The sequence below is a fragment of the Dasypus novemcinctus genome, chromosome 5, assembly GCF_030445035.2.
Source record: "Dasypus novemcinctus isolate mDasNov1 chromosome 5, mDasNov1.1.hap2, whole genome shotgun sequence".
NCBI classification, from domain to species: Eukaryota; Metazoa; Chordata; class Mammalia; order Cingulata; family Dasypodidae; genus Dasypus; species Dasypus novemcinctus.
In genome coordinates this window covers 65,863,480-65,888,430 of record NC_080677.1, presented here as the reverse complement: position 1 = coordinate 65,888,430, position 24,951 = coordinate 65,863,480, and the positions used below count along the sequence as shown (strand labels likewise).

The following is a 24,951-nucleotide window of genomic DNA, read 5'->3' as shown; positions in this document are numbered from 1 at the left end:
TTTTCTTTCTTGCCTTCTCTCCTAACTACCTTTTCCTTCCTCCCCTCCCTTCCCTTTCCTTCCTTCCTCTCCATTCTTTCTTCTTTCCTTATTTTTGATGCTTTTATTTATAATATAATTTTATAACAACAGAGCACATTGTTATTAATCTAGCTGTGGGCTTGAAAAAGCATTCCTCCAACAACAAGAACAAAAAAATATGAGTATGTACACTATTATTCTTAAAAAACAAACAAACAAAAAACTAGCCATGTTGTTAAGTTTAAACTCAAATTTTAAAAAATAAACTACCAAAATTAAAGAATTTACTTTGAAATATTTTATTACTATCCGGTCTGAAATGTTACACAAATTTATCTGTAAGACTTTTATAACGAAATCCTTAGCAGCAGCAGAAAGCCTTGAACAAATGAAAGAAAACAGATCCATCATGGAAATTTTTCTAAGTACTTAGGGTTATTACAATAATGGCTATCATTCTAGTTTGGAGCATATCCATAATGCTGGCCTTGATAAAGTTAAGAGGGCACAGATGACAATGTTTTCTTTGATTACAATGCCAAACTCTTGACACACACATGCAAAGTCTATACACAATTCATACACTCATAGTTTATGCATCCAAATATAGATAAGATTTTGAGTACTGGCACTTAATAAACCACTTTCATGTTCCTCAGTGCTCATGTTAGGGCACTGAGAGTAGAAAAATTCAATTATATATATGTATTTTTTTAAAAAAACTTGTTTCCACTTTCCCCCTAACTAACTGAACATGCCCAAAACCTGTAAGCCTCCTCAGGTGCTTCCTCTTTCAAGCTTGTTTTCCAGGCCAATGTAACCTGAACATAAACAAAAACCTGGCCTGGTGTCCTTAGATGACCTCAGAAATCCCAGGCAAATCCAATACTGATGTCCTTCAACAAGGAAAATCCACTGCAAAACCTGCCTTTAACATACATGGGCAAATCTATGCCTAGCCAATCAAGCACACCAATGCACACCCTCATTCCCGTAAAAATCTCCCTTAGCTCTCAAGCAGGGGAGAAAGAGTTGAGCCTTGCCTCCTGTCTCCTTGGTGGTTGACTTGGCAATAAAGCTCTTTCTTTTCTCAAACTTCTAATGTCATAGAATTGGCTCCTATGTGCATCAGGCAGCAAGCCCTGGCTCAGTAACATAACCTTTTCATCTGAATTATTAACTTGAACTAGAATTTGAGTATCTCATTTTATCCATTCCTCTACCCACAATTTGGCAGGGTAATAAAAAGAACCAGTCATAATATGATTATGGAAAAAAGGAACTACTATCAATTTGGATTCAGTTTATTGAATCATTAGAGACAACGAACAATGTAAGAGTTAATTTGAAAAGAATCTTTGGGTATCAACTACCACAGGATATGGTGAATCTCCCCCATGTTTTTCAGTTTCTGGGTTAGTATATTATTATCAGTTTCTTCCTTCCTGTGTACTCTTCCATTTCCTTCATTATTTGGGTTCTATGTCAGTCTGCCTACATTCAAATCCTGGCGATGCTACTTACGAGCAGTTTCCTCATCTGTAAAGTATATATAATAATAGTATCAATCAGGTACATGAGAGGATTAAAGAATTAATGCATGTAAAGTATTAATAACAGTGTCTGACACATATTAAATGCTCAATAAATGGAGTCCTTCTACAAGCTTCAGTCTCTCATTCCTTCTATTTTTTCCATATTCCACCCTAGGAAATTTAACATTCCACACTTTTCTAACATTGCCAAATACGTAGCCCTATTCTTTATGCCAGCATTCAGCGGATGTCATTTACACTTGTACACAACCTGTCACCTTCAATACAACATGTCTAAAATCACAATTGCCTTTACCAGGGCTCATTTCCAAAGAGTAAATAGTCTTATGAAGAACATGACACTCATAGAATGCTACAGGAAGGGTTAAACATTGTTCACAAAAATAGTGTGGCAGGACCAGAGAATTTCCTAAGCTGGAGTCATCAGAGATTTTAAGGCAATGATTGCACAAATTCTAACAAGATAGAGATAAATGGGAGTAGGCTGTTAGAAAATCAGGGCCATATGAACTATAACAAAAGAGTAGAAGAACAGCTGATGTCTGATAATCACGGCAAGGTATCAGAAGAAGAGAACTTATAAGGGCTCAGGTGTCACAGGAAAGAAGGTTCTCACTTAAAAATTTTTAGAGCTATCTAGTTGACCCCTCATTCAGTGTAAAACCCTCTGCTTTCACGAGCCTTGGGAAATCCAAATCTCGTAATGAATGCTTCTTGTCCAACAAGGACGCTCTGGTCTCTGGTCTGCCCCACAGAGAGATAATGCAGTTCTGCCTAGGCTAGAACAAGAAGATCTGAGGATGTCTGGGGCACCAGAAGTTCAGCAGGCTAGTTCTCCCTTCTGAATCACTGGAGAGCTCATTTGTCCTCATCTCTGGGGTCAGCATTAAAGCCTTTGATGCTATCCCTCTATCCAGGAAGCTTTCAGGGTATGTCAAAGTCTTAATGTGCAGATGACTAGATTGTGATAGAGTATTGAGTGTCCTAAAAGGAAAAAATTATTAAAGTAGAGATAGCATGCTGCCTTTGGAAATGCATGGAAAGACAAAGAACATGCAGGTGGCAATGAGGAATGGTGTTGAGGGAGGGTATTAACTTTATTCATTTTCTTGATTTATTTCATCTTTATTTAAAACTGGTTTCACATGTTAAATAGAACATGTATTTTTTTGCAAGAAGGAGATAATATGCTGACCATTCTTGGTTATCACCTCCTCTGGGAAGACTTCTGTGATTCCTGTATATTGAGTGAGGTGCTGTGGTAGTTTGATATTATTTATAAATCCCCCAAAAAGAGAAAGATTATGTTTGTAAACTGGTCTGTTCCTCTGGGTATGATACCCTTTGGTTGTATAAAATTCAAAGGTTTTAAGTTTATTTGATTAAATCAATTTAGGGCTTTTGATTTAACCACGTCAGTAGGGCATGACTCTGGTTGAGTCCCCAACCCCTTGGTGGGCTGACATAAACAGACCCTTGCTTAAGATGACACAGGAAGAGAAAGCGCGCCATACATGCCAGAGGCCTGCCAGCCATGTGAAAGGAGAAGACTCAAACACCTAAAGCTTCAGGGAGAGATGGACTATTCACCTGATAGCTTACAGCTGACCGTGGGAAGACAGCTGAGACTGATACAGGAAGCCCTGAGAGACAAGCCCAGAGTGGAGAGCCTGAATCCTTACAGAGATCAGCGGCCATCTTGCTTCAACACGTGGCAACTGACTTTGGTGAGAAAGCAACCTTGAGTTGGCCTTGTACTGTAAGTTTTTACCCCAAATAAATACTCTTTATAAAAGCCAACAGATTTGTGGTACTTTGCATCAGCCCCTTTGGCTGACCAATACAGATGGCCCTTCATCTCTTTCCCGCTACTATCTTATGTGTCTCCATAAAACAGCACTACTATCATAGACAACTGCATTCATTGTTGCACTTGTCCATACCTCGCACTATACTAAGTATCTTAAAGATTGGGGATGAATATTCAAGACATAGTGCTCTGGCTGGCATAAAGAAGGCTTTACAAAAAATTCAATGATGGATTGATTGAAGATAAATCTCCCACGCAATACACCACTTCAGAGATTGGCAACATTTTTTGGTAAAACCAAACAGTAAATACTTTTAGGCTTTGTGGGCCATATGGTATGGTCATGACTACTTTGACACTGGTGCTAAAGCAGCTATAGACAATACATAATCTGATGACTGTAGCTGTGTTCCATTAAAACTTTTTTTGCAGACACTGAAATTTAAATTTATGTGTTACAAATGTTATGCTTTTGACTTTTTTCAACCATTCAAAACATGGTAAAAAAAAAATCCTTAGTTCATAAGCTGTACAAAACAGGCAGCAACTTGATTTGGCACAAGGTTCACAGTTAGAGGACCTCTCCCCTCCCAGAAAAACATGGCTAGTAATCCACAGTTACTAAGAAAATGCTATTTGATGGGATGGTTATAAGCTAAACACAGCTACAAGATATATATAAGAGGTACTGAGTAACTTTGGGTGTGTCCCTATCTTTCAACAACTACACAAACTGAGGTATTATCACAGTTTTATAAAAATGGGATATAGACGAATGTATATCATCATTGCAAGTCATACAAGTTCATTTGTGAGAAACATGGAAGCATTAGTTTCCCATTGACAAAAATGGCAATAACTAACTTTTGTTGAGTACTTTTTTTTATGTTAGGCCTTCTTCTATAAACCCTAAATGGATGAGTCCATATAATTCTCACAACTACCACATGAAATAGATTTGTTATCCAACTTTTTTACATATGAGAAATTAAAGCATGGAGAAATTCCCCAAACCTCCAAACCAAAATGCAGTAGGGATGGATTTTACATTCAGACAAGCAAATTGCAGAGCCTCTCTTCTACCCTCTAAGTTTTCTAATTCTTCAGAATTAGAACAGAGGCAAACTTCTAAATATTTCCCTAAATTTTCCCAAGATGGAACAGTGAGCTGAATGGGAAAGATTAGCAAGGAGTACAATTGTCAACTACCACCACAAGAGTATGATACCATATGATATAGAAATCTATGAAGATGGAAGACCAAACTACCAACTGACAAGGTATGATGAGATAGTCATTACTTGGTCTGGAAGACTTATCAGCAAGCAGACCCATGGTCTGTCCAGGAGGGAACAAGTGTCCACAGCTGGACTGTCATCTGTTTGGGAACTCATGCTTATTCTTAGGTAACCTTAATCAGATTACTGTTCATCCCATATGTCTGCAGGTGTTCCAGGGAAAGCCAGGAGTTGGTAAAGTTTAGTACTTCCATTCAAAGCAATTGTTTTCTTATGAGTCAATTAAAATCCACATGACAGAGATACAATGAATTTGAACGTAAATGCAATTTCTTAAAAAAGACCAATATATAAAGCATAAGTTGAGTTTTTTGTGGCCTTTCAGAGTTCAGCTCTGTTAGCTTCCGATAATCATTTAATGGTCTGCTCTTCCCAGACTGGACCAAGCTTCAACAGTTTGTTCTAATAGCTCACAATTTCCTTATTAATATAGATGAGAACCTATCCATTTAAGTAATGCATGCAGTTTGACAGTGAGCTTAGGATAATATCTATCACATGGTTAGATCACTGTGTATGTCAACTTCATAAAAAAAAAGTGGGTAGGATTAGAATGGGGTGTTATATGGTGTGCTGAGCTCCTACTGAGCACCGAAAGTTGGATTCTTCCACTAGCAAGTGGTAAGAGAGAGAATTGCACAGAATACTGCCAAATATAGCATGCTTAGGAACCTATTAATTTAGAGAGCATTAAAGACTTCCTTATGATGAATGATAAAAAAGAAAGGTGCCAGTGCAAAGGTGATACTTTTGCAGGTTCCTTTGAATGCCACAAAGAATGTAATAAATGCATCCAAATTTTACATTAAATTTTCTGGCCCAACTCATTATATACATTCACAGGGTTGAAGTAATCCTGACTCAGAGTGGCTGGAAGATAGCGGTCAGCTCCTTTAGGTTTTCTCTCAGCTACAGTCTCCTCACCCAAGGTCGTGCTCTTCCCAAGACAGCCTGTATCCACTGACTGAGCAAGGCAGGGGTAGAAAGGCACAGCCACTGCAGCCACAAGTCCAGTTCAGGACACTCACACAGGTGATTCTCACTCCAGAGCTCCCCACTGGATTGTTCCTAGCTTTGTCAGGTCCGCACTACCCTTTGAGTTCTCTGCCCAATCCTGTTTCCTCCCCCTTTCTTTTCCAAGTGTCAATCCTAATAAACAGCTTAGACCCAAAGTCCATCTCAGCATCTCCTTTCACAGAGCCTAACCTGCAACAATGGCCAAACGTGAATTTCTGGTATTTACTGCTTAAACCTTTTCACCTATCCCAATTCAACTGATGGTAAATGCATTCTCCTTTCCAAAGCTAAGAACTTTAAAAACATCCAAGACTCATCTTTCTTATACCCCATGTTGAATATGCCAGAGAATTCTATTTGATTTACACTACAAATATAGCTAAAATTCAAACCTTACCATTTCTATTTCCACTACCATGGTATGAACTGCCACCATCTTATGGTCTACTAAAATATCCTTCTAATTAAATGATCCACCTGCTTCTACCCTTACACCCTCCTCCATATGCTCACTACAGCCCTTACAGTGATCTCTTTAAAAATAGAAGTTTGGGAAGCAGATGTGGCTCAAGTGATTGGGCTCCCGTCTACCATATGGGAGGTCCAGGGTTCGATTCCCAGGGCCTCCTGGTAAAGGCAAGCTGGCCCACACAGTGAGTTGGCCCCAGTGGACTGCTAGCCCCAGTGGGGAGCTGGCCCACACAGAGTTCTGGCCCAGGTGGAGTGCTAGCCCACACAGGAATCCTGGCCCAAGCAGAGAGCTGGTACAGCAAGATGGCCCCTCAAAAAGAGACGGAGAGAAGAGAAAATAAGAGATGCAGTAGCCCAGGGAGCTGAGGTGGCACAAAAGATAGAGCACCTTTCTCCCACTCCAGAAGGTCACAGAATCGGTTCCCAGTGCCACCTAAAGAGAAGACACAGCAGAACACACAGCAAATGGACACAGAGAGCAGACAATGAGGAAGGGGGTGGAGAAATAAGTAAATCTTTAAATATATGTGTATGTGTATGTGTGTATATATATATAAATATATATGAATTAGATCATCTTACTCCTCTACTCTCAGCCTTTCAATCTTCCAAAAATAGTTTCTGCTGTATAACCATGATACTATACCCACACCTAAGAAAATTAACAATTCTCTAATCATCCAATCCTCAGTCCAGATTTCAAATTTCCCCAATTACCAAAAAAAGTCTTTTATAATTTTGGTTTCTTAAGAAATAAGACCCAATCACAATTCATATGCTGTACTTGGCTATGTCCTTCTAGTTCCTTTTAACTGGGGGAGGAGGACAATAATGAACTTTTTAAAGACTTCCATAAATCTCTCTCCCCTGAATTCTCATTATCCTTCAGTATACTCCCTCTACCACAAGCATACCATCCTACTTCCACATCTTTGTTGCTGTGTTTCTACCCTTCCCATCCCTTTTTAAATGCTTCCATCATTTCTTTCTTCATAACTGATTCCTACTTATCATTCAAGGTCCAAACTAAGTTCCTATAACTATTTCTAAGGCTGTCTGGGATATTCCAACCTTAAAGAACTCTCTCTTTTTTCTATGTACCTCTGGAAGTACTTCCATCATGCATTCTAATGTTTATGAATATTTTATCTTTTCAAATTCATCAAAGAGGACAAACTACAGCTCAGACTCCTCTGTCTCCTGCAGCACTTTACAAACTTGTGCAAATTTAGTGAGGGCTCCACAAAGACTGAGAGTTTGACTTCTCTGTGAAGGTTCCAATAAAGTTAGCATCACAAAAATTACTTACTTGGGTTAGCTGCAGTTGGAACAGTTATGTTTGGAACAGTTATGTTTGGAATAGTTATGTTTCCCAAATTTCCTGCATTGGCAAAGCTATCCGTCATGTCTCCGAAAACCAGCATCATGAGAGGGAGTGCAGCTCCATGGATGATGGCAGCCAGAGTCCCCAGTGCCATATACAACCTATCAAGCCAATTTGAATAGCGAAACTGAAGAGACAGAGAGAATAGGCACAATTAGTACAGTTTCATGGACTATTTGCTCCACTTAAAAAATATATCCAATCAAAGCATTTCTCAGAATACTACTACTACCACCCGATTCAATCTACCATCTTCCCATGCTGAACTACTACAATAAGCTAATTAGATGTGGACATTTAAGATATTGAGTTCTGACCTACCTCATTTTGGATTCAAACTGTCTTCTCTTCTTACATATGAGGTTTGTATGAGAGGCATGGGACATTGTGAGTAATTGTAAAGTTTTTAATGGGGCTATAATAGAAATATAGTATTTATCGCTCTGGTTTTCAAGATAAAATAGAAACCACTTTTCAGCTTACAGGAAAATTCTTGATTGCCAAAGACCCCCAAAACAGGTTTTGTTGCTTTAAGAAAGAGGCTTTTGTCAAGGATCTAAGTATAATTGAAATAACATCAATGTAAAATTATTTTAAGGTAATTAGGCCTCAACAATGAGAAGGAAAAGGAAGGGAATGAATTAGATACCTACTTCTTGATGAACATTTTTCTTGAGAAAATAGGATATGGCTATAATGAATTACCAATGTAGAGCTGCATAATCTCTTTAATTTTAAGATAGTCACGGGAGGGAAAGAAAGACTTCTCTGAACCCAAACTATGATGGGAAGAGGACGCAGTAAAAGGAATAAAGTCAGGGCTCCATAACAGGTGTACTCAGGAAGCATGCAATGTTTCTCCCGTGTAAATCTAAGAACTTTGTTAGGGATGGAAAGAAAACCAAATGAAAGGGAAAAAAAAAAAAAAAAAACAGAAACAGGAGGACATCAGCTATGAGGATCTATAAATAAACCCCAAGGCAGGTCCTGGTCATTTGCATGTAGCACGTAAACATAGGCAGCAGTTTTCTATTCCAAGGAGGAAGACTGGGTAAGAAGTCCTACATCTAGGCAGAGAATATAAATCAAAACAGAGATCAGGGATCAGGCAACCTACAAGAAAGCAAGATTTTAAAAACGTATGTAGAGAAGCAGATTTGGCCCAACAGATAGAGCATCTGCCTACCACAGGGAAGGTCCAGGGTTCAAACCCCAGGCCTCCAGACCTGTGTGATGAGCTGGCCCATGCACAGTGCTAATGCGCAAGGAGTGCCATGCTACGAAGGGGTATTCCCCACATAGGGGAGCCCCATGCGCAAAGGTTGTGCCCCATAAGGAGAGCCATCCAATGCAAAAAAAAGTGCACCTGCCCAGGAATGGCGCCGCACACATGGAGAGCTGATGCAGCAAGATGACACAACAAAACGAGACACAGATTCCGGGTGGCACTGACAAGAATACAGGCGGGCACATAAGAACACACAGTGAATGGACACAAAAAGCAGACAACTGGCGGGGGGGGGGGGTATATAATTTTTGAATGTAACATTAAAAAAATAAAGACCAAAAAAAATTTTTTTTTAAAGTGTGGAAGTGTATAGAATGGATAGTAAAAATAGTAATAGCTAGTTTAAAAATAGGGATGTAGCTGAAAATGGTAGTCTAGGATTGTAAATGCCAGTTGACAGAATGCTAGAGAATAATCTAGGAACTGGATAGCACACTAAACCAAGAGGTGGATGAGAATTGTGGTTGATGGTACAGGTGCAAGAGTGTCCTTTGTGAGCTAGAGCAAATGTATATCACTACTGCAGGGTGTTGGGAATGCATGGGAAAAATACAACTGGAATGATGTAACAACTGTGCTTAGCAGTAACAATATAATATTCTTGTGTCTATGCCAAAGATATACTGTGTTGATAATGAGGCAGTATGGACAATGTGAGTGAAAATTATACTGTGGACATGGAAATAATCAGATGATATTATCTTATCGGTAACAAATTTTTTTATTCATTTTTAAAAAATATTACATTCAAAAAATATGAGGTCCCATTCAACCCCACTGCCCCCACCCCACCACTCCCCCCACAGCAACACTCTCTCCCATCATCATAACACATCCATTGCATTTGGTAAGTATATCTCTGGGCATCGCTGTACCTCATGGTCAATGGTCCACATCATAGCCCATACTCTCCCACAGTGTGGTGTGTTGACAGACAGGTGTTGCTTGGGAATTCTGCATATATGCATGATTGTTTTATAAGTTTACAACTTCTGTCATAAAAAACATATTTAAAAAAATAATAATAAGGTGTGTTGGGGGGAAAAACACACCAAATGTAAGATAAGGACTATAATTAGTATAAGATTTTGACAATATTCTTTCGTAATTTGTAACAAATATCTCATGACAATGCAAGGTGTTGGTGGAAGGTTGATTATGGGACCCCTGTATGATGTTATGCATGTTTGCTTTGTAAGTTCACAACTTTTACTATACACTTAATTGTTTATGTATGTCCATATATAAATGACATAAAGATAATAATAATAGGGAGGGTTGGTGGAAACTACTTTGGTTAGTAGTAATATTTTGACAATGCTCTTTAATCATTAGTTTAAAAAGTTTAACAACAATGTAAGGTGTTGGTGGTAAGGTGAGGTATGAGAGTCCTGTATGATGTTATATATGTTTGTTTTGTAAGTTTACACTTATTACTACACACTTATTGTTTATGTATGTTTGTGTGTGGGTGATATATTTCAAAAAATTAATTTAAAAAAACATGAGGCACTAAAAAAATAAATACATAAATTTTAAGAAGCAGACAACTGGGGGGGAAGGGGAGAGAAAATTTTTTTAAAAATTAAAAATCTAAAAACGTATGTATACTTCAGGAAGGGACAGAACCAATCCTTAAGTTAGGTAACAAGGAACTTACAATAGCAGTAAGTGGGAAAAAGTATTAAATTGACAAGTAGAGAAATAAAGAGCGATAGCTCTTGACAGAAGCAATTTGACACTCCAAAGAAAAAGCTAAGTCAAGTTATGAAATGATTAATGAAAGGTGAAGTTTTGTGTAAGAAGCTCTTAAAAACGTAATCAAAAGAGCTTAAGTTTGAGTCAACGACATATAATTTCCACAACCTAAAAACATCATCATCTTTACAAATTAAAGTCTTTAATGAGAGAACGACATTTTTGGCACATTTTTATTTCATATTTCATTGAAACACAGGCTAAAATTTTGCCACCATGAACTTTGTCTTAACTAAGCATTCACTCACTTCCTCAAACAATACAAATAAGAGGGAAGAGATGGAGCAGAAACCATTTATCTTCTCTTACAGATTCCACTGAAGTGGACAAAATATCAAATTCCTCAAAAGAAATTGGCATGCAGAGATTTCTCCCATTACCATCACCATAGTCCATTCTACCTCCAAAACTAGTCATTGCCCATAATAAAAGTATGCAGGTTATGAATACAAAAACGTACTGAATGCCAATGAAATGCTTTCTAGCAGTCAGGCATAAATACCAAAGATATAACCTCTGCCTGCAGGCACTTTACACAGAAAGAGGAAGGCAAAGCAAAATATATATAAAATATATATTTTGCGTGCTATGACAACATAATGTTCAGAACAGAGTAAATACAAAATGCAAATGGTCATTCTCATTATCTAGGAAAAGCTTGATAGAGGAGAGGATGCTTCTTCCCAGCTTTGAAAGCTTAGTAATTATTTAGAAGCAAAATAGAAGGCATTCTAGACAGAAAGCACAGGAGGCAGAGACAGGAAAGAACACAATGTGCTTAGAGAAGATTGGGTTCTCTCAAGTTTGAGGTATTAGATGTGGAAGCACTAAGAAAAAGCTGACTGATGAGAAGCACCCTTCACTTCTACAGGGCAAAATGGAAGAGGCAAGAGTTTCTGGCAATGGGGCTATTGAGGAGAAGAGCAAGAGCTGAGGAGGAGAGAAGTCTCATTTAGTCATGTGTAAATGACCATTCTGGAAGTTCTATTCAGGAGGTACATGAGAGAATTCAGAGTTTGAGACATCATTTTATAACTCTAGTTATGTAGCAGAAGCCATGGGAGTAGATAAGATCACCCAAGAAGAGAAAAAAAGTGAGAAGACAACAAAGAACAGACCCTTCAAAACCAACACCTATAAATAAATAAATAAAAATAAATAAAATAAAAATTTTAAAAAAACAACAACATCTAGGGAGGAGCCAGAAAAAGAAGAACCAATTAAGAAGACTGATATAAAAAACTGTGTAAAAGCAACTAAGAGAGAATGAAAGAGAGTGTGTGTGTGGGGGGGGGGGATGAGACAGAGCAAGCAATATACCAGAAGCCAAAGGAAGATGTTTCAGGAAACAGCCAATGGGGGAAAAGCACACAGTAACTGGCAATTTGGGGGTCACTGATGACCCTTTACCTGAGCAGAGTGTGGCAACATGGGGCAGAAGCCTGACATGTCGGGGTGAAAGGAGTAAAAAAAGAGAGAATGGTTACTAAAGGGATATGAAAAGTCAAGGGATGATTATTTAATGAAGTCATAGACATTTTTATATGTAGAGTCAAAGAGACAATAAATGAAAATACAGGAAGGAAAGTGGATAACTGATGTAGCAATGTCCTAGAAAAAAAGGAAGCAATTATTTCAAGAACTTGAGATGAAGGATCATCAGTGGATGCTATAACTATTAGGTGAAAAGAGATAGTCCCATGATGCTTCCTAATTACAAGGGAGAGAGGAGAATAAACCTCTTTAATGGAGGGATCAACCTATCACCACCTTAACCAAGTTATCAAACTCAACATCATAAATAAGTGAAATACTCTGATATTGCATGCTTCCTGCTATGAAGAGATATAAAGTGCATCTCCTATGCAATTTTCTCACCAAGAATGTTTACCCTGAATGTAACAAAACCTTTAAACCTAACTTTCAGCATATAATAAATGCTAGGCATAGAGGAACAAGTTAAATGACACAACAAGGAAGCACTCAAAATAGTTTAGAAGGTGGGAAATTCTATAGGACAATTAGTATAGTCTTTTCAATATGTTAATGTCAGTTAAAAAGAGGAGGAAACGTTTACATTCAGAGAAACTCAGAAGATATATCCACACATTGTTCTTGACTATCCCCTTTTGAACAAATAAATTGTACATGACATTTTTAAAGATAATTTGGAAAATTTGAATATGAACTGAGCATTTGATAATATTAGGGAATTATTGTTAACTTTGCTTGATAGGTTAATAGCATTATGTTTTATAGGGAAAAATATGCGCAAGGAGTGCCCTGCCACACAGGGGTGTCCCCCGCTTAGGGGAGCCCCACACGCAAGGAGTGCGCCCATAAGGAGAGCCACCCAACACGAAAGAAAGTGCAGCCTGCCCAAGAAAGGCACCACACACACACAGAGCTGACACAGCAAGATGATGCAATAAAAAGAAACACAGATTCCCAGTGCCGCCGATAAGGATAAAAGTGGTCACAGAAGAACACACAGTGAATGGACACAGAGAGCAGACAACTGGGGGAGGGGGCAGGTAAGGGGGGAGAAATAAATAAAAAATAAATCTTAAAAAAAAAAAAGGAACATTGAGGCTAGCATGCTGCAGAAATCAATCATAAGGTACCAAAATATTCAGAAGACTAACAAGAACATAGGTGAGTGAAGTAGAAGCAATCAAGTGTCCAAGTCTTCAATGAAGTAATAGGAGTAAATAGAAATTGGTAGAAGATACCAATGAAAATGGAAAGACGTAGTATAACTACAGAGAACGAGACTCAAATGAAAAAGGAGTTTGCATGAGGATCAAAAAACAATTTGCAGTGGTGGTGTGGAAACTCCAGGTATGCTGACACCATCACTGACTCCTAGGATAAGGGGTTGGAGGGACTCTAACTTTACAGCAAAAGGTGACACAAGAAAAAGCCAAAAAAGCTGGGATGTAAAGCAGCTTTTGTGGAAGCAAACAGAATAATATGGAAGAGAGTCAATTGCTACTGAAGAAGTCAAAGTAGAATTTTTTAAAATGTCACTGAACTTAGCGGGTAGTGGGAATAGAGGCCAAATTACATTGGGTTAAAAACTGACTGCAAGAAAGCAAAGGCAACTCCTGTATGTACAGGGAGTTTGATGGGGATGGCTCCAAGGAGAGTGATAGTAAGATGGTTAGTAAGATAGAAGAGACTTGTCCTGTAAATGCCATTGGGAAGGATACAGTTGAGAGGGTAAGAATGAAGATACAGAAGAGAAAAAGGTAAGATCCTTGAGAAAGCAGAGGATATGGAAACCAAAGTTCAAGTGAGTGATTAGTTTTCAGACCTAGGTGCTTCCGCTGTTGAGACAAGAGTGAAGAAGAGGGAACTGATCCAGATACATACAAGTATGATTTGGTAGAGAAAAGCTGAGGAATTTCTGGCAGGTTGCTTCTACTCTGTTGGAGAAGTGAGAGAAGAGATCATAGGCCAAGAGTTGGGCGAGGGGTTGGCATGATTAGAATGGGAAATGTGATAAGAGTGGAGGTTTAGCATAGTCAGTGAGAAGAGCAGGAGCAAGGCAGTAGGATTTCTGGGCAGGTTACACCCTATTGTGAGGTTTTCGCCAGCACTAATCAGGGTATAGGCACGAGGCAGTAGCTAGGTATTGCCTGGGTTGTATGTGACAAAAGTCAGATGAATAGAAGTTTATTGTTTGGGCAAGAGAATAACTAAAATGATGGTTATTGCTCTAAGCTGGAAAAGAAAGAAAATGAAGACAGAAAGGAGCTGACAGAAATATCAGATTCCAGAATGAACAATAAGCAAATCAAAAGGAGAGGAGAGATGGTATTCACAGAGCTGACTCCTGAATGAGTTGCTTTGGAGCGAGAACAATTTCAAATAACAACAAAGTCCAGAATGTGAACATGGGATGCATGCCTGAGTTGAAAGGGAGGAAAAAACTATTTTAGCTACGAAGGACAAGTATGGTCATCATATAACCATAAAAGTCACCCAAGAGGATAGAAGCACCAGGGGTGGAAAGGGAAATACTGAACCAGGTAGCAAAATCATCAATGACTGGGGCATGGCTAGATGGTCAAAAGGTCAATTGCATCAACAAAACAGCTCCGCAATTCCAGGCAGATAAGAGTTTAACCAAGACATAAATGATAAAAGTTGTCCAAATTCTGGCTCTGGAATAGGCAGGTCTGTGAAAAATTCTTGGTTTGCCCCCTTATTAGCTATGTGTGACTTGGTGACTTTGAATATATCACTTAACTTCTGAATCTGTTTCTCCATTTGGAACATAAGGATAAATCAAATTCCTACATCATAGGGTTACAATGAGGATCAAATTAGCTAATATAAGTGGAGTGTTTAACAAATGGTGGGCACAGAGGAAGCACTTAACACAGCTAGCTAATAAATATTTAGGAAAAAAGTATGTTTCAATAAAGTGCATAATGTAGAAAGCTCAGGGTTGAATCTGCAGCACAATCCTGGCAAGAGTGCATCTAGTCTTTAAGTAAAGAGTACATTTTATGCAAGAAATACAATCCAACTTTTATTTTTCTTGTCCCTGTTTTCCATTTGTCCCATTTCCCACTTGCTTTAGATTTAACCATAACAACTCATTTTGCCTCTCCCTCTCTATTAACATATTCCCGAAACAAACATTTGCACCTGATGAAATATATCTTTTCTAGTTAGGGAGATGTCAAATTTCCAAAGTATTTTGAATAGTAAATCCATTTAAAACTTACCATTGCAAATGCACTAACAGTTGGTTTCTTTTCTTTCTTCTCATCTTCTTTACTGGAAAACATAGTAATAAAATAAAATTTTAAAAAACTTCTAAAATTATCAAATTAATATAAAGTTTATATTTAATGACAAATAAGACAAAGAACTATGCCAACAATATATTATTTAGTAAAAAACAAGGAAATAATAGTATGATCCCATTTATGAAATTTAAATATAAATGTCTACATATACCTTAGAAATCTAAAAATGCAGAGATTACAAAGTATTGGAATTTCCATCAACTTACTTTCTTCATTATGCCTTCGGTATTTCCTAATTTGCTATGATGAATTCACATATATATACACACAGACACACACAACTTTTTGCAATTAAAACAAATACATACTTTAAAAAGTTTCCTGTATTTATGCTTATTAGAAATTCATGCTCTCCAGAAGTAACCCTCTAAATTATCATCTGAGTAATTCTAGCAGGAGATATTCCATCTATCTACTACATAGATATTATCCTTAATCATTCCCTTCATTAATGGAGAGTAGTAGAGATCACATGTTGGACGTAAAGTAACCTAAGAAGAAAAGTAATTAAATCAAGCTCTATGAGTAAATCTAATTCTGAACGGATGTCTGGAGCCTTAAATGGACCATTATACTAATAACTGCATTCCAAAATAAATGGAAAAGATGTTCTGTAACTGTTAAAAATCTGTCCTCAGGACTAAGAAAGTCAACTATTATTTTGAGGCCAGAGTCAAACAAATAACTCTGTAACCCATGTTTTCCACTCTATGTTACTGCCACCCAGGATATGAAAAAGCTAACTGACCATAACAAGTCAGCCTCCTCAACTATATTTTTAAGTGCATAAAATGAAGACTCTCTACAGGAAGAAATGCATTATTTTTTCACAGATTTTTGTTTTAGTTCAAAAGTAAATTCTTCTTTGTCTTTGTTTTAGCAAGGTCAAGTAAGGTGAAGAGACTTCTAAAGAAAAAAATCCAGAGTAAACATAACTCTTCAGATTTGGTCCCACCCTATTCCTAGTAAAGGCATGGTTTCAGTATCACAGGAACCAGGATGAAAAGAGAAAAACAGCCATAAATAACTGAATTTTACCTCTAAGCTTTTTACTTATTTATTTTTATTTCTCTAAAACTGCTGCTACTTTGGAGAACTTAAAATGCTCCAGGCACTGGCTAAGTAAGCACTTCCCACACACAATCTCATTTAATCTTCACAAATAACTCTGTAAGTAAAGCACCTTTTGACCTTCTTTTATAGATGAAAACACTGCAGGTGAGAAAAGTAAACTAACTTGTCCAAGGTCCCACAGCTAGAATAAAACCAAAATTTAAACATGGGCCAAACTGCAAAAGCTGCCCCCTGGACCAATGGCTGGCAGCTGTTTCTGCCGAAGAAATTGGATTTAACAGATCAGGTGCAGGAGGAGCTTTCTTCGATATTCTCTTGGACACCAACAAGAGATTAACATTAATGTCTCTTCTGGATGAATGCATATTCAAACAAAAATTCATGATTAGACTTTTTTCAGAAAGAGAAAACAATGACATGGATGATAAAAAACCTGAGATCCCCCAGCCAATTTACAAGATAGATCAGAAAGAAAGGTCAAACAAACTGAGGTAGAAGTTGAAAATTTCCTTGAAAATGCCGATTGTGAAACACCTAGAGGTTATTATCTCACCAGTTTTTACTGGGCCTTACATGTCAGAAGCTCATGTCATCAAAGTATAGAATACGAATTGCCTCCAATATCCCAGTGACAGGGATATGAGTGACAAAAAAATATGATTTTACATTGAAAACTCTTGGCATTGGGAAACTGAAAAGGCCCTCTTTCTTGGATGACCCACTGCATGGTATCAATGTGGCCCTTTGATCAAGACCAATATCTGGAACTCAACTCTCTAGTGGAACCCAAAGCAGATGAACTGACTGAAAGAGTGACAGAAGAATGTAAAGAACTTTAAGCAAAGACTTGCTGGGGCATACTTTTTAGAACATTGGTTAAGTTAAATCACATTTTTCCCTGAATTCTTTGAATTCAATGAATGCATTGTAGAGATCATTCCTCAAATAATGACTTAGGTATTTGGATTCTCTCTCTCTCTGTAGATTACACTTTCTTGATATTTTTGAAACTTGTGATGTAATTTTTCAATGGTTTTCTTCATTGCGATTCCTGGAAAATTTGTTTTTTATTGCTAATTTTACTATATCAGGGATACATTATAGAAACCAACATTTTAATGTATGTGTTAGGTTAAAACAAGTGTTATGAGTGTTTTGTATTTGATTTTATATGTTACAACCTCATGCACATTGTGTTCTGTAGAAATTTTTGTTTTGACTTTATTTTTTCCTCCTCTCTAACATCTAAGTCAAAACTTGCCATAGAGAGAAATGAATTTCCTCAAAAAAGCAATGCTTGCCGCCTTTACTATATTATTAGCACTGATATTTTTCCCTAAGCAGGAGTTTGATTAAATTATTTGACATAATTTCAGTTTATTATCTTCTTTCAGGGTTTGGCCTTTTAGAATACAGCAAATAAAAATCAGACGCTTAAAAAAAAATGCTGCCCCCTGACCACCAACCTCTCCTCAGAAATTGCACGGAACTGCACTTCCACAGACTGGACTCTCACCCCTGCTATATCACCCATTTATCCCCATTGGTTTGCATCATAGTACCTACAAGGAAGGGCAAGTTGCTCATCAAACATCATTTGAATGAAGAATGTTTAAAAACAGATATTCCAAATGGTGTTTTTATCACAGCATCATACCTACAAGTAAAACTGCATGCTTCTCTATAATCCCAATTCGTATAGCTTTATTAAGGATAGACTAAAATCATTGGTGATGAGCACAGTTTAATAAGGACTACTTAACTAAAAAATTTAATTCCTAGTATGAGAAAAAGTCTGTAAGAAAGGATAAGAACCAGTAATAACAGGAATATATACACAGGCTCTTACAATTTTCTTTACCATTTCTCCCCACATAATCTCAGTATGTCTTACTTCAAATATCCCTATATGTCACTAATATACAGTTTTTTTAAGCTACCAAGTTAAAAAAAAAAAAAGCTAAACACAAAAAGGGGTATAACTACCACCTTCCGCTCTTTGGAGCCTTTTTTCCTTTTTTTTTTTTTGGTGTGTGTGTGTGTGTGTGAATTTAAGAATGACATTTTTATTTGTCTTTTGAAGAAGAAACATAGTAAGCCTTTATTTGAAATACAAAATCAAAATATATGGCAGTTTTTCACACTGGAAAAAATTTATGAACTCTCAAAAGTTATGGTACATGATATATCTAGAAAGCAAGAAATGCTCTAGCAATGAGGCTTCATATTCTACCCAAAGGGAACTCTTTAAAAAATTTGTGATTCACACGAAGTTTCCAGTTTAAAATGTAACACCAGTTTTTTTAAATGTATTTTATTTCCATATTTTTATATCTTTTCTCTTACACCAAAAAGCTTAGTTTCTAGTAATTTTGATATATTTACTATTTTGTTTCATCTTACACTTTACCACTAAGAATGTAGCTACTAATTGAAGTTTAAAATGCCCTGTATAGATAAAAATTTACTTAAAATAGTAATTTTCCCCATGTGGCGACATTACAAATCCCAAGATAATTTCACACCACACTAGCCCCCTTGACCTGCCCTGCTGGAATACTGTATCCTGACAATTCAGTTCCCAGCCTTCCCTTTTCAGGAGATCTTCTACAAGAGTCACATATTAATTGCCCATTTAAAAAAACAAAACCACCTAAATATAGTTTTGATTTCCTGTCCCATCTACTATACCACAAAAATGCAATGTTTATGTCGCTTTTTACCAGAAGCCAAGAGACTAAACGACCTCTTCAGTAGCCCAGACTGAGCAGAGCGTAGCAGCTGATAGCTCAGGCGCTTGGGCCTCAACATCGCGTGCAAAGCAGAAGGTCATAAACTACAGAAAAGGATGTGAATATTGGCCTATCTGGGGGTGGGGGTGGTGTGGGGGGAAGCGGTGAGAGCTGATAAAGAATTTCTTCAAGGCATTTGCTCAGTTTAGTCATCTAACCTCTGCCCTAAGCAGGGAAACCGCTTACCAAGTCTGGCTCTCTCCCTTTAAGATTTTAAATAATAATAAGCCTTAATTTATCTCGACATGTAAATTATGAAAGTGAAACGAACTGGTTACCTTTTTTTGTTCAATTTGAAGACGTTCTTCTTCCCTGCTCTTCCATTTCGGCCCTCTTCAAGATCCATGGCGAACTGGAAAGAAAGCACAGCCAATTAGTCAAACGCTTGATGCACAGGGGCGGGAATCGGGAGTGCCTTTTACTCCCCCGCGGAAAGCACAGGAGCTGGAAGCCGCCGCGGAGCGCGCTCGCTGAGGCTGAGGCTGCGGCTGCTGGCCGCGCTGGTCCCGGTCGCCCTCAAGAGCTTCCTGGCCCGTCCCCGCAACCTCCCCCAGCGCGCGCGGGAGGGCGGCGACATACTTTGGACTTTGCCCGCCGCCCGGGTGCTCTCCAGGCCCGCCCCACCGGCGCGCGCCGAGGATGCTTCCCCGGTTTACTAGCCCGCGGGCTCGGAGGCGGCTTCCTGCGCTGCCCTCGCCGTGCGGCTCCCGGAGATCGCGTTCCAAAAGAGCTTGGCTGTCACCTAAAATGTTTGGAACCTACGGACTTAGCGAGAGGAATCTTTCTCCCAGAAGTCGTCCCCGTGGGGAGCAAGCTCAAGAACGTGGAACGTTCCGATCCTTCCAGGGAACTGTCCCCGTCTTGTCCCCACCCTCGCGCGTCCCTCCCTCGGGCTTTTCCTTGGATCGTCCACCCAGTCGTGGGTTTTGGAAGAAGAGACTGGGATTTTAGTGGAAAAACCAGGCGGATACGAACCGCGGCCCTGGCTTCTCCGAGCGTCTAGAAGCCGGTGCTTGCGTGCTGCCCCGCTTCCCTTAGCAAAGAGAGTGAGGCGGGGGTGCGCAGCCCACACCCCCGCGCGGAGCTGCTCCGCCAATCAGCCTGGACGCGCTAGCGCTCCAGCGCCCGCCGGATTAAATGTGGATTCCCCGAGAAATTGCGAAACTAGTTGCGGTTGCGGAAGGAAGGTCTTCCGTTCCTTGACCTCTCGTTTGACTTTTATTGAGATCATTGGAGACACGTACACTTATGGGGACAGGTCTTCGTTTCTTTGACCTCTCGTTTGACTTGTATTGAGATCATTGGAGACACATACACTTATGGGGACATGTCTCTACTCGTCCCCATTAAGTGTTCATATCCATAGAGGTATATATATGTAGATATACAGTTGGTTCCCTGGTCCTTGAGCACTTGAGGAAAACGTTTTCTTGCCTCGCATCAAATCGTTAAAAAAAACACGGCCCTCTCTCTTCCCAGTCCCCCACTCCCACCGCCACCTCGCCCACTGTGCAGTTAACCTTCCTTTCTCTAGCAGCACCTTAAAAAATTACAGGTGAAAATTTCCCACGAGCTTCTTTGTGTATTTTTGACAGTTTCCGAACTTTATCCATTCGTCCTTTATTTGGTGATACATTGTAGGAAATAAAAAGGAAGATTTTTGAATATGTAAATTGTAATACAACAGTATCTCCCTTAAAGCGGGCATTTCAGGTAGAAATGGATTTTTTTAAGTGTATAATGTTTTTAAGTTATAACCGTCAGATCGATGCCCATCTTTTCCCCAAGGTATTTCAAAACTTACAATTTCACTACCATTATTAAAGTAAGCACAGACTATGTTAACATTATTTTAGTTGTAATTTCTTTCCGTATTTAGTACTACTTTTTCTATTTTTTCTTGTTCTCTTATTTTCTTCAAATTGACAAAAAGTGCAATCTTCACAATTCAAATTCTTATAACAGTGTTAACTGACATCAGAGCCTTCGGCTATTTATAAACATTGGGGAAATAGCTCTTTTTTGTAATGTTCTCTCTACTTTCTCTGCTTACAACATGTTGCCTGTCAGCCGAAGATTAGGAGAAAACCATTTTCTTTTATATGCATAGTGTGAGAGTATTTCCCATTTCTTTAAATAACTCATATTCTAAAGCCATTATTTTCTTTCCATCCTTTACTGCAATTTTTCCTTGCCTTGAGCTATTTTTTTCCTTACCCATACAATCAGGTTTTTTTTTTCTTTACAAATTGTTAATTACACTTTCTAGCTGGCCATTAATTATCACCACGTTCTAATTGGATATGATTGTATCGAATTGGTTCACTGCTGGAAGGCTTAACAACAACATTACCATCCACCTGGGGCAAATGTATATGCTTTCATATTATTTATATGCACTTTTTTCCTTATTTCTTTTCTTTTTTTTAACAAATCAATTTTATTGATAACTATTAATAAAGCATAAATCCATCCCAAGTGTACATTCAATGGTATTCTGTATAATCACATAGTTATGCATTCATCACTTCAATCATTTTTAAAGCATTTTCATTATTCTAGTAATAATAATAATAATAATAAACAAAACTCATCGCCTCTCAATTTGTTTCCCTTACTGTAATAGCTGCTATTCTATTTCCTTCTCTCTAGTTTATTTGTATTTATATTTTGTAAAAACAGTTTTCTATGTACAATATCACCCATATTTGTATTTTACATGCAGTTTCACCATGTCATACAATCCCATGTTACATTTTTTAGCTTTTCTCCTAGTAATATAAATGTCTTTAGAATTTCCTTGCAACCACTGTTATACCCATATAATAGCTCTGTTAGTCACAAACATCATGATGTGCTTTCACCATTTCCATTCATTTCCAAAGATTTACAATCAACCTTTTAACCAATTCTGCACAGATTAACCATCAGTTTTACATTCTTTACCTTCTTTCTATTTTCTGGTGACCTATATTCTAATTATTTAATCCAAAGTTTACATAATATATTTAGTTCAAAATAGCACAATCACACAATATTTGTCCTTTTGTGTCTGACTTGCTTCACTCAACATAAATGTCCAGGTTCATCCATGTTGTCATATGTTTCACGACTTCATTTCTTCTTATCGCTGCATAATATTCCATCATGTATATACACCACAATTTGTTCATCCATTCACCAGTTGATGGACACCTGGGTTGTTTCCAACTTTTGGCTATCATGAATAACACCACTATGAACATCAGTGTGCAGATATCTATTCATGTCATTATTCTTCTGGGTATATACCTAGCAATGCCATTGCCAGGTCACATGGCAAGTCTATATTCAACTTCCTGAGGCACTGCCAAACAGTCTTCCACAGTGGCTATACTACTCTTCATTCCCGGCAACAATGAATAAGCCTTCCTATCTCTCCACATCCTCCACATTTATAGTTTTCCAACTTTTTAAGAGTGGCCAATCTAATAAGTGTGAAATGATATCTCTTTATCCCTTTGATTTGCATTTCCCTAGTCGCTGGTGATGTTGAACATTTTTTCATGTTTCTTCGTCATTGGTATTTCTTCTTCAGACAATTGTCTTTTGCCCATTTTTTAATTGGGTAGTTTATCTTTTTATTGTTGAGTTGTATGATCTCTTTATATATCATGGATATTAAACCCTTATCTGATATGTGATTGGCAAATGTTTTCTCTGATTGAGTCAACAGCCTTTTTACCTTCTTTACAAAGTCCTGTGAGGTACAAAAGTGTTTAAATTTGAGGAGGTTCCCATTTATCTATTTTTTCTTTTGTTGCTCATGTTTTGGGTGTAAGGTTTAAGAAAAGACTGCATACCACAAGATCTTGGAGATGTTTTCCTACATTTTCTTCTAGGAGTTTTATTGTTGTTGCTTTTATATTCAAGTCCTTCATCCATTCCCCTCCAATCCCCTGCCCCAAGATCATTCCCTTGTCTGTTTGCTCATTGCTTGAGCGCACTGTCTGCTTGTTGTCTTTTGATCACTGTCCTGCTAGGAATTTTTTGTTTGTTTTTTGGTGTTTTTTTGCTCATTGTCTATTCATTGCTGTTTTCTTTTTCTTTCCCTAGGAGACACTGGGAAGTGAAGCCAGGACCTTCTATATGGGAGGCGGACACTTTAACTGCTTGAGCCACATCCTCTCCCTGCTCGTTTTGTGTTTTTTCTCATTGTCTGCTTGTTTGGTTTTTTTTCTCATTGCTTGTTGTTTTTGCTCCTGTCTGTTCATTGTCTGCTCATTGTTTGTCTTCTTTAGGAGGCACCAGGTACCAAACCCAGGACTTCCCATGGGGGAGGTGGGCGCTCAACTGCTTGAGCCATATACACTCTGAGCTTGGATCCATTTTGTGTTAATTTTTGTATAAAATGGGGCTAGTAGTCCCCTTTCTTTCTTTTGGATATAACTATCCAGTTCTCCCAGCACCATTTGTTGAATAGATTGTCCTGGCCTAGCTGGGTGGGCTTAACAGCTCTGTCAAAAATCACTTGACTATAAATGTGAGCATCTATTTCTGAGTTCTCAATTCAGTTTGATTGGTCAATCTGACTGTCTTTATGCCAGTGCCATGCTGTTTTTACCACTGTACCTAAGTAATGTGCTTTAAATTCAGGAAGTAAGAGTCCTACAACTGTTCTTCTTTTTAAAGATACTTTTGGCTTACCCTTCCAAGTGAATTTGACTGTTGGCTTTTCCATTTCTGCAAAAAAAGCTTTTGGAATTTTGTTGAATCTCTAAATCAGTTTGGGTGAAATTGACATCCTCCCTCCATGGCTCCCTTATCTGTTGCTCGTTTTTTGTGCCCATTGTCTGCTCATTGTCTACTTTGTTTTCTTTAGGAGGCACAGGGAACCAAACCCAGGACGTTCCATGTGGGAGGCAGGTGCTCAACTGTTTAAGCCACATCCACTCCCTGTTTGTTTTTGGTGGTGGTGTTTTTTTCTCTCCTTGTCTGCAGGTTGTCTCTGCTTGTGGTCTGCTTGTTGTCTGCTTGATGTCTGCTCATTTTCTGCTTGATGTCTGTTCACTGTTTGTCTTCTTTAGGAGGCACTGGGAAAAGGAGGGAGGCAGGCACTAATCTGCTTGAGCCACATCCATTCTACCTAGAACAGACATTTTAATGATATTTAGTCTTCCAGTCCATGAACACAGGATGTTCTTCCATTTACTTAAGTCTTCAGTTTCTTTCATGAATGTTTATGGTTTTTGGAAAACAGTTCCTTTATGTCCTTGGTTAAGTTTATTCCTAAACATGTGATTCTTTTAGTTGCTCTTATAAATGGATTTTTTTCTGATTTCCTCCTCAGTTTGCTCATCAGTAATGTATAGAAATGTTACTGATTTTTGCATATTAGTCTAGTATCCCACCACTTTACTGAATTCATCTACTAGTTCTAATAGGTTTGTTGTAGATTTTTCAGGATTTTCTAGGTATAGGATCATATCATCAGCAAATAGTGGAAATTTTACTTCTTTCCTTCCCATTTGGGTGCCTTTTATTTCTTTATCTAGCCCTAACTGTTCTAGCTAGAACTTCTAGCACAATATCGAATATCAGCGGTGGCAGTGGGCATCCTTGCTTTGTTCCTAATCTCAGTGGGAAAGATTTCAGTCTTTCACCATTGACTGCAAAGCTA

The 24,951-nt window shown here is 38.2% G+C and overlaps 1 protein-coding gene across 3 annotated transcripts in view; it reads right to left on the bottom strand.

The window, feature by feature from the left end:
* The window catches only part of ABCB1 (ATP binding cassette subfamily B member 1), a 290,971-nt gene that overhangs the window by 94,211 nt on the left and 171,809 nt on the right, over window positions 1–24,951 (bottom strand). Inside the window, exons 1-4 of one of the 3 annotated variants that reach the window (XM_058297072.2) lie at window positions 20,268–20,433; window positions 19,571–19,644; window positions 15,343–15,394; window positions 7,483–7,684 (exon numbers count right to left, since the gene is read on the bottom strand). In XM_058297072.2, coding sequence (XP_058153055.1) covers window positions 7,483–7,684; window positions 15,343–15,394; window positions 19,571–19,638 — 322 coding nt within the window. In that variant the 5' untranslated portion in view covers window positions 19,639–19,644; window positions 20,268–20,433. Of the gene's footprint in view, window positions 1–7,482; window positions 7,685–15,342; window positions 15,395–19,570; window positions 19,645–19,731; window positions 19,886–20,267; window positions 20,434–24,951 lie in introns of those variants that run through there. The other 2 variants (XM_058297071.1, XM_071215181.1) reach the window with 2 other exon arrangements.